General features: G+C 38.3%; 1 protein-coding gene across 1 annotated transcript; it reads right to left on the bottom strand.

Annotated features, from left to right (window-relative positions):
• Window positions 1-251: 251 nt before the first annotated feature.
• Window positions 252-662, bottom strand: LOC149228569 (serine/threonine-protein kinase VIK-like). Its single transcript, XM_089380807.1, has one exon. The coding sequence runs from the start codon at window positions 660-662 to the stop codon at window positions 252-254; it is 411 nt and encodes a 136-aa protein (XP_089236933.1).
• Window positions 663-14,512: the final 13,850 nt, after the last annotated feature.

Raw genomic sequence — 14,512 nt, 5'->3', positions numbered from 1 at the left:
TCGAAAATATTCTTTCAGCTGCTCTAAATACCTCCTGGAAGTTGACTACTTAAAACAGAGAAATATGCCTGTAAAAAACATCACCTACAGCAGTTTCGTAGCGCGCTACGAAACTGCTGTGTAATTTCAAAAACACAACTTACATGCCAAATTCGACTGTATTGAGTTTGTTTTATCTTGAAATTTCATTCTCATCTGCCTTGAAACTATGCATAGGCACCAATTTTCAAGGAAAACTTCACAAAGGTAATTCATATCAAAATACCATGGGAATACAAATACTCCAGTCCTCTGGCTATTTGAAGCATAATATCTATTGCCCTTGGAAGTGAAAATGGGATTCTCTTGCGAGGAGAAGAATTCTCGTTGATGAAGCTACGAAGATCCTTATGCATCAATTCTGTCACCAGACAGCACTCACTTCTGTCTTTATCTACAAACGAGCTTAATGCCTGCAAAAGATTTGGGTGCAGAAGCTTAGACATTGCAGAGACCTCATGCAGAAATATTTCCACATTGGTAAACATATGCATCATTGCAAAATTCTCTCCCATCCAGATAATCTCTTTGACTTCACCAAAGCTTCCACTTCCAATTCTTTTCTTCACATGCAAGTCTTTGCAGGAAACCTTTAAAGGAACCCCTGTTCTAACCTCTGACATGAGAGCTTCCCTTGCACTTGCAACAGTGCCAAAATAAATGATGTGATATCCATAGTCTGATCCAGTGTTTATCCACTGATTACCATAGAAGGCTTCTTCCAAGGAAAGAGTGCTCCAGATAAACCCAATGAAACACCATCTGCTGGGGTACTAAAAAACCTTATAAACTGACAACTGTTGATGCAAACCCAATGGATTTTGATAAACATGACAGCTGGGAAAGAATGACTATGGATTCGAACAAATCCCCAATTTCGTAGCGCAGCCAGTGCAAAATATGAATTATGTGCTACGAAATCACCTAAAACATGCTGCGCTGCGAAATTGCCAAAAGGATTTATGTGATGCAAAACACTTTGTCCTCAAGCTAGTGTGAGCTATTTTGGCATCAGAATTTTCAGTGATAACAGTTTCTATTGTAATTACCGCCATGAGCTAAGTTATAAAGCTCCAAAAAGCAGTATGGTTGTTATACTGTGATGTTGTCATGATGATTTTTGCTTTTGAGCAAGTTATTCATTGTAAATACTGCACAAAGCTAAGATATAAATCTCCATGGGGTAGTATGTTTGCTTTTCAATAGTTTTGATGGGTATAGGTGTGGTTTAACACCGAGGATACTGTTTTCAAAGGGGGAGGGGTCTGTAACAGCCCCAAGTTAAAGTTTCATGTAATAAAAGTTAATAAAGGAAAAATATGACCATGGTTAAGGGACACTTATTCCAAGTTGAATGTTGGGAAAAGACATCCTAGTGGGCATCAGTTGATGTGTTATGGCTAAATGGAAATTGGCAAAGGAAATGGTTAAGGCATTAAAAAGGAAAAAAGGTATTTTTGGCATTTTATTTATGAAAACAAAGGAAAATAGGAGAAAAGGGAGGTGAAAGGTCACATGTTGCATGTGAGGATGAAATTGAAGGAATTAGAGGCATGAATAATAAAAAGACATCAGATCATCAGTTTGGAGCCTTTTGTCAGTTCATTTTCATAATTAGTCTCAGAGAGGATAAGAGCACCAAGAGGACAAGAAGAATAAGCAAACAAAGGAAGGAAAGCAAGTCAAATAAGGATAAGGAAAGGAAAGATCAAGCAAGGAAACGTTGGCTCAAGCAACTTCAGCATGAATACTTGTAGTAACATATTCCATATATGATTTCCTAGCTCATTTTGACATGAAGGAAGGAAAGCAAGTAAAATAAGGACAAGGAAAGGAAAGGAAAGGAAATATCAAGCAAGGAAAGGTTGGCTCAAGCAACTTCAGCATGAATACTTGCACGTAACATATTGCATATATGATTTCCTAGCTCGTTTTGACATGAATGGTATGTTCATGTTGGTATTTTGTTCTCTTGTTGTCGGTGGCATGGTTTTGATGGGTTTTGGAAATGGTTTTTAGCCTTGCCTTGCCATTTCCGGATAGCCATGGTGTGATGGGATTGTTCTCAGTTTTGAGCTTTGGAATTTCCAGATGGTTTTGAAATCCAGGGCAGAGGTGGTCTCGGGAAAATTCCCCAAGGCCTAGGAATCCCTTAACCGGTAATGGAAGGATACATGGTAAAGACTGAGGGTGGAGACAGGAAGATTCCTCAAGGATGGTGAAGGAATCTAGCGACATTCCAAGCTCGGTTTAGTTTTGTGATCTCGGTACCAGTTTAGGTGAGATCACAGTATGGTGAGGGTGGAGGTGGTTTAACCTCTGGATTCCCTTGGTTGTTTCTGGATTGGTTTATCCATGAGATCCCACATTCATGCTTGGAATATGGCACAGGGGTGACTGGCTAAAAGAAAGATTTGGTTTAGCCATGTCTATGGTCAGGTGGTACATGGAAGTCCCAAACCTGGTTGGATCTTGCCTATGTTTAATGAAATCTAAGTTCTCATGCTTTTGATTGGTAAATGTACTTGACATTATGTGGCTTTAATGGTTGTTCTCTTATTTTTATTGATATGGTTATATGTTGGTTATAAGCATGGTTATGTGACAATTCTCAGTCATGGCTCTTTTCATGTTTTTACTTGTAACTGAAAGAATAATGGATGCAAGACCTAATTGATGTTAAGACAACTAATGTGAGAAGGTGGTGACCCTTCTTGTTAAGTCTCAGATGAGTTTTTATTCCCTTATATTTAGACTTGCATTCATGAATTGCAGGTTAAATATCTACCAAGTGTTTGACGGAATGTCAATCCTAGTTGGGGATGGACAGGTCTAGTCCTGGTGCCAGTTTTTGGTTTACAAGCATTTTCCTTATGTATTTTATGAATTTTGGAAGTCACGTGGATTTCTGGGTAGAGTCATAGTCCTATCCCTAGAAAATATCCTTAAATTCCTCAATCGCTAGAAAAACACTGGCAGAAAAAGTCCACAGTCGCACCCATACAGGCTCATGGGAGCGACTGGGACCCACAGTCGCATGGATGTCCTGGCAAGGAAGTGACTAGGGGTGAAACTCAGGGAAAAGTTGAGTTGTCTCAGGGGATGGACTCCTAGAGGGGTTGTGATACTCCTAGAGGGTATGTGGCACCTAAGGGAAGTCAATAAGGTTTTTTATGTTGACTCCATTTCCTTAAGGTCACCTAGGAGGTTGAGTCTTGTCATAGTAGCCCCTCATCTCATGTTTACCCCGGGTAAGCCAATAAAAGTGGGTAGATATGAGGGGAGGAGTTATTACATCCTACCCATTGAATGGGTCAGTGTGAGATAATTAATTGTAGGGGATTTTTTGGGAGGCTTACAATTATTCATAAAATTAGATCCCATAGAATTAGACTAAATAATTTCATCCCCTCTTTCTATTCCATTGCCATGATCATTTTAAAAAGGAAATTGTTGAAGATGATAGACACATCAATGACATACCTTCCACTTATACTATAAATGTTATGTTCATCCCCTCTATAATTGTTTACCAACTTTTTTTATCTTTTCTACCCCATGTGTTTATGGTTTTTTTAACCACACTCCTTTTTCTGCCTAACCCTTTCCATCTTCCCCTTCCACCTTACCTTTTCGTGCATATAATTATGTGTAAAACCCTTGGTTCTAACAAAGCATTAACCTTTTCTAAGATGGATATTTCTTGTCCTCAACTGTATACAACACAACCCAAAACCTTTCATCATTTGGGGCTTTACCTCTTTCCAAATCCTTCAATCCCCTCAATGTTTCCTTGGAAACCATCCTCCATTCTCATTCTTTTCCAAAACATGGACATTCTTCCTTTAGGTTCCCATGGACATGACATATGATACATCTAAAAGGATTTTCATTTAGTCCAATACTTGAAATTATTGTAAGCATCCAAGTTCAATTTATACAAATTCTAGGAGGCTTTCTCTCATGTCAATCTCAACTATAATTTTGGCCATTACTTTGTTTTCCTTGGAGAAAGTGATTTGCATTAAATCAAAGAAATACCCTAAACTATAGTTTCACTATTCACAAGAAAGGGAATAACCAATAGCTTAACCCATATTAGTTGCATCCTCTTCTTTAAGAGCCTTAGATTGAAACATGGATACCATTCCTTAAAGTTAGAATGATAGTTCCCTAATACCACCTTCAAAATATTATCTGAATGTATTCTAGCCTTGAATTATAAACCTAAACATTCCTTTGTAGGAATGTGAAAGGTTTACATGTAGCCTAGAAATACATCTCTAAACCACATCGAACTAATTCCATAACATTTTCTTAGAGATAACCCTTTCATAAATCTTCCACTCAGTGCTTTCTCTTGTATCGAAAAGTTGTAGTTCATCATAATTTCCTCCATGAGCACAAGTGTCAATGTCTCCCTTATAATGCATACACACACCCATTTCTTCTCATACACACTTATAACTCTTTAATTCAAACATTATGATTTGCTTTTACCCATAGCAATTCACCTTATCAACTCCTCCTAATTTAACACTATAATATATTCCTCAACCTTTTTTTTAACCACCATTAATAGCCCTTGCCAGCCCTAGTGTCACAACATAATGATTTAGTGAAAAACCATTCCCTAATATTTTATAATTCTCCTAACCAAACTCTGTGTTTGGGGGTGTTATATGGAATTTGCATCTACGGATAAACACATCTTCCCTAAGTGGGTAGCTACACTTAGAACAATAGAAAGAAAGTAGTTTAACCTTTTCCTATAGTAGATAAATGAGATGAAGGAACTTTCTTGTAGTCTTTCACTTCATTGATCTCCTTGGAACTTCTCTCGTCACTTCCACTTGAACTGAATCCGCTCAATTGGTACCTGTGTCAACAGAAACAGAAACAACAACGATCAAAGCATACATGATCTATCTACTATAAACCAATGGAATCAAAAACATTGAAACACATAATCATCATAGATATGAACAAGAATACAAGAAAAGTAACAAACAACTTTATTAATGTAGAAGGAAGAGTTACACCTAATGCGGTTCGATCCTGTGTCACTCATCCAGCTTCAGTCCAACCCTCGTCACACAAAAAGCACACCAATCCAGCAGCATAAATTACTTGACATGAACTCAAATCTCAAACCAACAGTATTTCTCTACAATATTCAAATTCCAACCTCCTTGATCACTATGGTGAATGCTCAATTTATATCGAAATGGAGGTGGTTTTGTCATAAATGAGGGTATTGAATGGCCTTCCAAAATTGGAGTAATTTTCCATGGAGCAAGGGATGAGAGGATAGGTGGTCAATTGATCCATAGCCTATCCAAATTCGACCTCATAGGATGAGATAAGAGATGGGATCCTTCTAGAATGATCTAGAATCAAGTAATATTCCCATAACCCTATGCAAATTTCATTCATTCTCACCCAGCGCAGGTGTAAGTCGGCCTAAGTGCACTGAAGTGCAGGCCTGAATGGGCATACCTACATTGCAGTGCAGTTATCCCTGACCAAGGTTGCACTGGTGTCCCAAGGAGGTATTTCAGCAAGGTCTCAGGCTAGGAAACTTTCATGGATGGAATCATTCAATGAGATGACTTGGCTAGGGCATGTAGCAACTGAATTAGGGTTTGATGAGCCCTAATTGTATTGATCTGAATGTTGGGAGTGATATGCCCAAATAGACCTGTAACAGTTTCCACCTAAAGCATGAAGTCGAAAAATGATAATATCGAGTGATATGCTTTACGATGTGATGGGGAGGATCTGAAGTGGACGGTGACCTACATTGATTACAATACTTAAAATTATGATATTTTGAATTTTTCATGAATTGATGAGGGAAGGAATACCCATACTCAACATATAAACTTTTCATTACATGTACATAAATCAGATAGTCGTCTACAGATATAGACCCTTGATAGGATGACCATCTGTGTAAAGCCATTGGACATATGATTTAGTACTCTCCTGAAATCGCAGCCCGGATGGATGAAACTAGATCCAGGGTCTTCTATCTCGTCTAATCATTTGCTCAAATACGAGTCTAACCATGTGAAAATGTGATCTGAATTCGAACATGGGAAGACGTCGTCTGATCACTGATAATGATAATGATTCTCAAGATACTACAATACATTATGCATGGTGTGAATATATGTTTTGATGTCGAACACCATACAAACTCTTTCGATCGAAGGCCCGTGATACCAACCTGTCGCCGGAAGCGAGAAAATTGCCATTAATGTATGCAAGCCTCAAGGTACCAGAAGGGTGTTTCTAAGTCAATTTCCTAGATAATGTGTGTTGGTATCATACCAAGACCCCTTTTTCCTCCTAAAACATATCATTTACCCATTCCTTTTCATCATATATCCCTTAGAATCCTTGGAAATTGGTTAGTTAATAGTCTTATAGTTATTTAAATGCATTGAAATTGATTTAGGAATTTTATGTTAAAGAATTAGAAGTTTTTGGTGAAATGGTTACAGGAAGTTCCAACATCCTGTAATTGGCTCATTGTTTGACATGTGGCACACCAGCTAGGCTGGAGCGAAAGGCATGGATGAAAAGTAGAATGTCCAAGCATGGACAAACACCTATCCTACAGCCGAACCGACCCTCCTACATGCGCGGTCAACTCAGGTCAAAGCATGGCACACTGGCGACAAAGGCAGAAATAGCAGCTCATTCTAATTTGATTTAGTTTTTGTTCTTTTTGAAATCAGTTAGGATAGAAACATTTTGAAAAGCTCGATGTAGTAAAAGCAGCAACAGCCAAATTCCGAATGTACATTCATTATCGAAATGACATGGTTGTGCTAGACATATGTAAATACAGTCCGAGTAATGGATGTAATGGTTAATCGTTGTATCATTCTGAAACAGAGTTTTTGAACTTAATACTAAGAATCTAGTTACAGTTACGACTTGTGTCTCGTGCATTGATTTGATAGCCAGTCGAATATAGTCCAGTGTACCTCTGGAACGCGGACGGGCCCTGCGTTCAACCGGTATACTGTTCTTTTCATTTTATTTGCACTTAGGTTATCATATGGTTTGCACAGTAGTTACGATTGATTGGATTTCGATTTCAATAGGTATTATATGGTTTGCACAGCAGTTACAATTAATTGGGTTTCGATTTCAATAGCTCTTGATTTCCATCGAATGTATATGGTTTGCGTTTGTGGTAATGCCTGAACAGTCATCACTAAGATCTTGAAGTGCGTCCTGTAAGGGATTCGATCCCTGTGTTGTCTTTTAAAAGCACTATCATGAACTTTGTTTTCATTTCAAAACCCATTTATGATCTATGTATATTTTGATATTGCATAAATATTAGTGAATGTTGGGTGTTTACTAAACAAGGGTTTTATGTGTAATGTCTTTGTAAGGAGATTGAGATCATTGTTGCAGTGATACATAGTGTTTAGTTTCAGTGTGTAATTTGGTAAATGCATTTAATGATATTATTGTAATCAGGTATATTAGCAGAGTGACCTGAGTGTTTGGATGATAGGTGACATACCCCAGTCTTTCCTAAAGAAGCCTTGTGACCTACATCATAACCACTTAGCCAACAATCCTTTATGTCTATATACTTTAGACGCATGCCTCTAAGCTTACGCATCCTGGTCGATAATAAATATAGTCTAGTCTAGTACCCTAGCTAGAACACTACATTTTGGCGCCGTTGCCGGGGAGGTGTACTTAAAGGATTTAGACAAAAAGAAAATAATTTCAACACACAAAAATAAACCAAAAACACAGTTAGAAATCATGTTCATTTATGCCTAGATTTAGAGACAGTCAAGGGAGATTTGTAAAAACCCCCCACCATCTAAAAACTAACCCATCATCATCAGGAGCAGACTCTCTAGGGAATACAACACCAGCTGAGGAAGTTATCCAAACATTGGAAGAAAAATTTTATTTAGGACAGAAACTTACTCTTATTGAGAGGGAAACTTTATTCACACATAAATCGCAGAAAAAGCACTTTCCTAGACCTTCTACACAAGGAGAAAGTAGTACAGTTACCGAACAATCTTCCTTCCTCCTTTTTCCACCAAGTGACACTGACACAGAGAGACCAATTAGAATGGCTGAGGAAGGATCTGGATCAGTACCACGCCAAGGAGATGAAGAGGAGTCAACTTTTAAGTTCCCTATACATGAACCACAGGAGGATGAGGAGATCAAAATGAAAAACATACCCCCATCTGTGCTACCAAATTTCTATGGTATGGCTTCGGAGGATCCGGACTCATTCTTGTTCGAGTTTGACATTGTATGTCGAACTTATGGCTATACAGATGATGCCCATAGGCTTAGATTGTTCCCAGCCACATTAAAGGCATCAGCCTTAAAATGGTTCATGGGGCTTGGTGAGCATGCTATAGTTGATTGGGATGGTATGAGGAGAATATTTCTTAGGAAATATCAGCCTTATTGTAGATCCAAAGACTCTAAAGATGATATCTTTAGAATGAGTCAGCAAGAGGATGAAACCTTAGAGGAATATTTAGAACGGTTTGTCTACAACTTACAAAAATCTAAACACCGAACTATGCCTCCTGATCTGGTCCGCACAATATTCTTGAAAGGTATCCGAGAGGAATACATGGATGATCTCAACTTGATGGGAAAAGGTGACATTTCTGCCTTACCCTTTGAAGAAATCGCTGAGTTGTGCGAAAAGTATTCAAGGAGTAAAGCTAAAATGGGAAAGAGAAGCCTGTCATCAAGGGTCACAAAATCTGCCTCTGCAAGTGTCACAAGGGCCGAAATAGGGAATCTTTTAGAAGAATTTAAAACAAATCTGTTAAGAACTCTAGGGAACCAAATTGACACTTTAAAAGCCAAGAAGAAACAAGAAGATGAAGATCATATCATGGCTATTTTCTGCCCAAAATGCCGGAAGAAACATGCATTAAAAGATTGCCCTCTAGAGAACATCCAAGTTTGTGCTTTTTGTACTGAACATCATGATATGTTTAACTGTCCTAAAGTTAAAGTTTTGCAGAACTGTAATATGGCAGCCAATACAGAGATGGAAAACGTGTATTACATGGGCACAAAGCGACCATGGCAGCCAAGGCTAGCAACCCAAAGTATGTTTCCAAATCAAAATCTGCAGTTTCCTATGAATGATCAAATGTATGCACAAAACTCATGGAATGTACCCATGCCATGGCAGCACCAAAACCAACCACAACACCAATGGAGACCGTCTCAACATTACTCCCAATCTTATCATACATATCCTCAATCATACCCACCTTACTCACAACCATATCAACAATACCAACAGCCATATCCATCACATTCTCAACCATATCAGCAGTATCCTCAGCAAGTTGTCTATCAGCCCCAACCTCCTCAACAAGCACTGCCTGCTCCTCCACCAATAAATGCACCACAACTGCAATTTCCAGCTAACTCACAACCTCCCAAAACCACTCAAATTCTTGCTCAAACTATCCCAAATCCAAATAGTAGAGCAGAGAGGCCAGCCTATAATGTAGAAGAAGGAACCTCATATTCCACACTGCCTTTGCAAAACATTAATTTGAGGTCTGGTAGGGTGCTCCACAAGGATTCTCCAATAACAGATAAGCAAGAAGAAAACTCAGAAAAGGAAAATGAAATGACAAATCAAACAAAACCAAACAATGATACCAAAGCTAAACAGATGCAACCACTGCATCCACCTTTTCCAGACCGATTGGTCCAAATAAAACCACCACTGTCTATACCACAATTTGATGTCTTAGATGAACTTAAAAATGTCTACATAAAAATTCCATTGCTGCAAGCTATAAAAGACATTCCTATCTATACCAAAGCCATCAAAGACATGTGCCTCAAGAAGCCTGCTAGAAAAAGGATTGATCCTCAAACCATTCATGTTTTAGGAAATTTAGCAGGCCTTATGACCAATACCATCTCCATGGAAAAGTATGTTGATCCTGGCATTCCCAAAGTGACCACCATCATTAACAACATACAAATTCCAAACACTTTGATAGATCTTGGAGCCGCAATCAATGTCATGACTCTTGAAACCATGAGAACACTCCAGCTCATAAATTTGCAACATACCACGATTGTTCTAGAACTAGCTGATAGGTCCAAAGTCATTCCTGAAGGGATTTTGGAAGACATCATTGTCTCACTGGACTCTTGGGAGTATCCAGTGGATTTCTTATTCCTTCAACCCAAATCCAATTTAGGAGGACACCCTATCATCCTTGGTAGACCATGGTTAGCGACTGCTGATGCATTTATAGGATGTCGATCGGGCAACATGATCATTTCAAGAGGGACCGAAAGAAAACAACTCACCTTTTATCCATCGGCACAATCACCAGCAGTAACACACAATTTGTGGCTTGATGATAAATTTAATGATAAAGAAGAAGTACAATCTGTTTTTAGCGTTGACCAAATCTATGAACAAGACCATAATGATTTGGTAGAATTATTCCTTTCTCAACCTGATATGTCTGAAAAATTGAGAAGTGAACAATATCATGCTGCAGATGTACTTTTGGCCCAAAACTTTCAGGAAACATGCACCATCCAATCTTTGCAAACTACATTTCACGACATTTTTCCAGTTCAATCCATCACCAATACATAGAGTCAGATCATAGAGATTAGTCCAGGGAAAACTCTGAACATAGGCAATCACCTAGACTCATCTCAACAAGAGAAATTGATTAAACTCTTGAGAAAATACCAAAAAGCCTTTGCTTGGGACTACACCGATATGCATGGGATTCACCCCGACACATGCACTCACCATATCTATATAGATAGCACCATTAAACCAGTGAGGCAACCACAAATAAGAATGAACCCCATGCTCCAAGATATTGTCAGAGAAGAATTGCAAAAACTTTTGAGAGTTAATTTTATATATCCTATTTCTGACAGTCAGTGGGTATCCCCATTGGTTATAGTGCCCAAGAAAAATGGTAAGTGGCGCATTTGTGTTGATTACAGACAGCTGAACAAAGCAACGCTCAAAGATTATTTCCCACTGCCATTTATTGACCAAGTGTTAGACACCCTAGCTGGAAAATCATCATTTTCTTTTCTTGATGGTTTCAGTGGCTACAACCAGATCAGGATCGCCTCTGAAGACCAGGACAAAACCACATTCACCTGTCCTTGGGGCACCTATGCTTACAATGTTTTTCCATTTGGACTGTGTAACGCTCTAGCTACATTTCAGAGAGTTGTGTTAGCTATTTTCACTGATTTAATTCATGATTGTGTTGAAGTCTACATGGATGATTTTTCAGTATATGGCAATTCATTTGAACATGCATTATAAAATCTTGAGAGAGTTTTGAAAAGATGTATTGAAGCTAACCTGTCCCTCAGCAATGAAAAGTGCTTTATGATGTTAAACGAAGGGATAGTGTTAGGCCACTATATTTCTTTTCAAGGCATCCAGGTTGACCTAGCAAAGATCCAGATCATTGCTGATTTGCCAGTTCCACAGAATCAGAGAGAGGTAAGAAGTTTCCTTGGGTATGCAAGCTACTACAGAAGATTCATTGAACATTTTAGTAAGATAGCTTTACCTCTGTTTAAACTTCTCACCAAAGATGTACTTTTCAACTGGAATGAGAACTGCCAACAAGCATTCGAACAACTCAAAAAGAAACTATCTACCGCACAAGTCTTGAGAGGGTCTAATTGGAGTCTACCATTTCATATTTTTACCGATGCATCTGACACAGCAGTAGGTGCATCATTAGGCCAAAAAGAGGAATCTTGTACTTATGCCATTTATTTCATTAGTAAAAATCTAACACCTGCAGAGTTAAACTATACAGTTACAGAAAAGGAAACACTTGCCATCATTTATGCTGTGAATAAATTCCGACATTACATAACTGGTTATGAAGTCTTTGTACATATTGATCATTCGGCCATTAGACATTTAATGAATAAACCAATAACTAGTGGCAGAGTTACCAGATGGTTACTATTGTTACAGGAATTTAACATCACAGTGTTAGATAGACCAGGCAAAGAGAACCAGGTGGCAGATTTTCTCTCTAGACTGCAAAATCCAGGTGAGGTTGTTCCAGTTGAAGATTCTTTTCCGGATGAAAACTTATTTGCAATTTCCATAGTAACTCCTTGGTATGCTGATTTGGCCAATTATTTGTCTACAGGAAGGACACCTCCACACTTTACTGCAAAGGAAAGGAAGAGACTAGTCAAACAAAGTGCTAGATATTCATGGCTTAATGGCGATTTATTTTACACCAGTTATGATATGATTATTAGGAGATGTGTAAGAAATGATGAGGTAATTGATATTTTAAAATCTTGCCATGATGAACCGTGTGGTGGGAATTTTGCAGCGAAGCGGACAGCATTCAAAGTTCTTACTCTTGGATACTACTGGCCATCCATTTTCAAGGATGCCAAGAAGTATGTAAAGAGTTGTGACAGCTGCCAACGAATGGGCAGACCAACAGCTACCGATGAGATGCCCCTTCAGCCCCAAGTTCACTTAGAGCCATTTGATAAGTGGGCTCTAGACTTTATAGGACCCATTAACCCAACCTCCAATGGTAAGAAGTACATCTTAGTATGTACTGATTACGTCACAAAGTGGGCTGAAGCAAAAGCACTGGTTAGAGCAACCGAACACACAGTAGTCAATTTCCTTTTTGAGGAGATTTTTGTGAGGTATGGAGTACCAAGGGAAATTGTGACTGATCAAGGTACTCAATTCACCTCAAAGTTAGTGAAGGACATCACAGACAAATACCAAATCAAGCATAGGAAAAGTACCCCTTACCATCCACAGGCCAATGGGCAGGTGGAATCAACAAACAAAACTTTGGAAGGCATCATTACTAAAACTGTTGCAATGAACAGGAAAAACTGGGAAGAGAAGCTCAAAGATGCACTCTGGGCTTACAGGATTACCTGGAAAGATACTACAGGATTTACACCATATCAGTTGGTGTACGGCAAAGAGGTAATGCTTCCTATTGAGTTCCAAATACATACTTTTAAACTGGCTGCAGATTTACAAATTGATTTGGACCAAGCACAAAAAGAAAGAATTCAGCAGTTGAACCAGATGGATGAGATGAGGCAACAAGCAGAAGAAACCACAATCCTCATGCAAAAACAAAGGAAGCAGTGGCATGATGCAAATATTAAGAAGAAGCAGTTCAAGGAAGGTGACTGGGCTTTACTTTTTGACTCTAAATTTAGAGATCATAAAGCCAAGTTCACCACCCATTGGATGGGCCCATACCAAATTGTTCAAGCTTATGACAATGGTTCAGTCAAGCTCAAAACTATTGATGGAGAAGGTCACTCCTTCACAGTCAATGGTCGTCGCCTGAAACTATACACCAAGCCCATCAGCAAGCAAGATTTTCTCTATACACTATCTCAGCACAGAGAGGTTGAAGTACTGCAGCCCTCAGCTGCAGTATAACTGCCTTAGTTTCATTTCCTTTCAATTTCAGGGTCAAAAAGAAATTAAATTAAATTAAAAAAAAAAAAAAAAAAATTAATATAACACAAAAACTAAAAAAATATATAAAATAAAAAAATAATGGGTTAGATGTGAAAACCAGTCTCTGGCACACTCTAACCTCGAATTCCTACTTGAAAACCAATTCATTGGCGGGTAAGAATTCTCTTTCTTTTGTTCACTGTTTGATTTATCAGTTGAATCATGACTTGAGGACAAGTCAAAATTTTAGTCGGGGAGAGAGGCATCAGCACTTTGTTCTTTTATCTCTCCATTGTAAATTCTTAAAGATTTCTTATCCTATATCTTCACTGTAAATTTCCAAAGCATCTTGTTCCAGCATTCCAGACTTCAATAAATAAGTTGTTTTGTCATTGTTTTATCTCAGAGGGACCTGGTTATAAACATTATGCAGGGGGACCTGTTCTGTCCAGACAACTATGCTACCAACACCAGCAGTAATGGGACCTGTTTAAGACATTCATAAGGGACCTGTTAAATAAATTGACACCAAGGGCTACTTCAACAAAGTTTCATCAAGTTTCTACAAGGATTTGGGCACCAAGACTCCATCAAATGCCCAAGCTCAGTGAACCTGTATCAATATAAGGAGCTGCATGAACATTTTCAAATTTTTCTCAAGGGACTTGTTACATTCAATCTTTCTCAAGGGACCTGTTACATCTTCAAATTTTTCTCAAAGGATCTATGCATTCAATCTTTCTTAGAGGACCTGTTACAACAAACAAAAGAACAGTCAAAAAGGGACTAGCTACTCAGCATGTCAATACAACAACGACCAACAAAAGAGTAATATGTTTCTTGTTCTTAAACATTTAATTTCTTAGATTGATTTTTAATGTAAATTTGATGACTATGAACTGTTATGATCGATTTCAAGGACACCTACATTTCCTATCATGCCTT

Source organism: Pinus tabuliformis, chromosome J (genome assembly GCF_031772625.1).
Source record: "Pinus tabuliformis cultivar Carrire ecotype Pingquan chromosome J, CPIR1, whole genome shotgun sequence".
Classification (NCBI taxonomy): domain Eukaryota; kingdom Viridiplantae; phylum Streptophyta; class Pinopsida; order Pinales; family Pinaceae; genus Pinus; species Pinus tabuliformis.
Note: the sequence above shows the minus strand (reverse complement) of the source record. Positions and strands in the feature narration are given on the sequence as shown.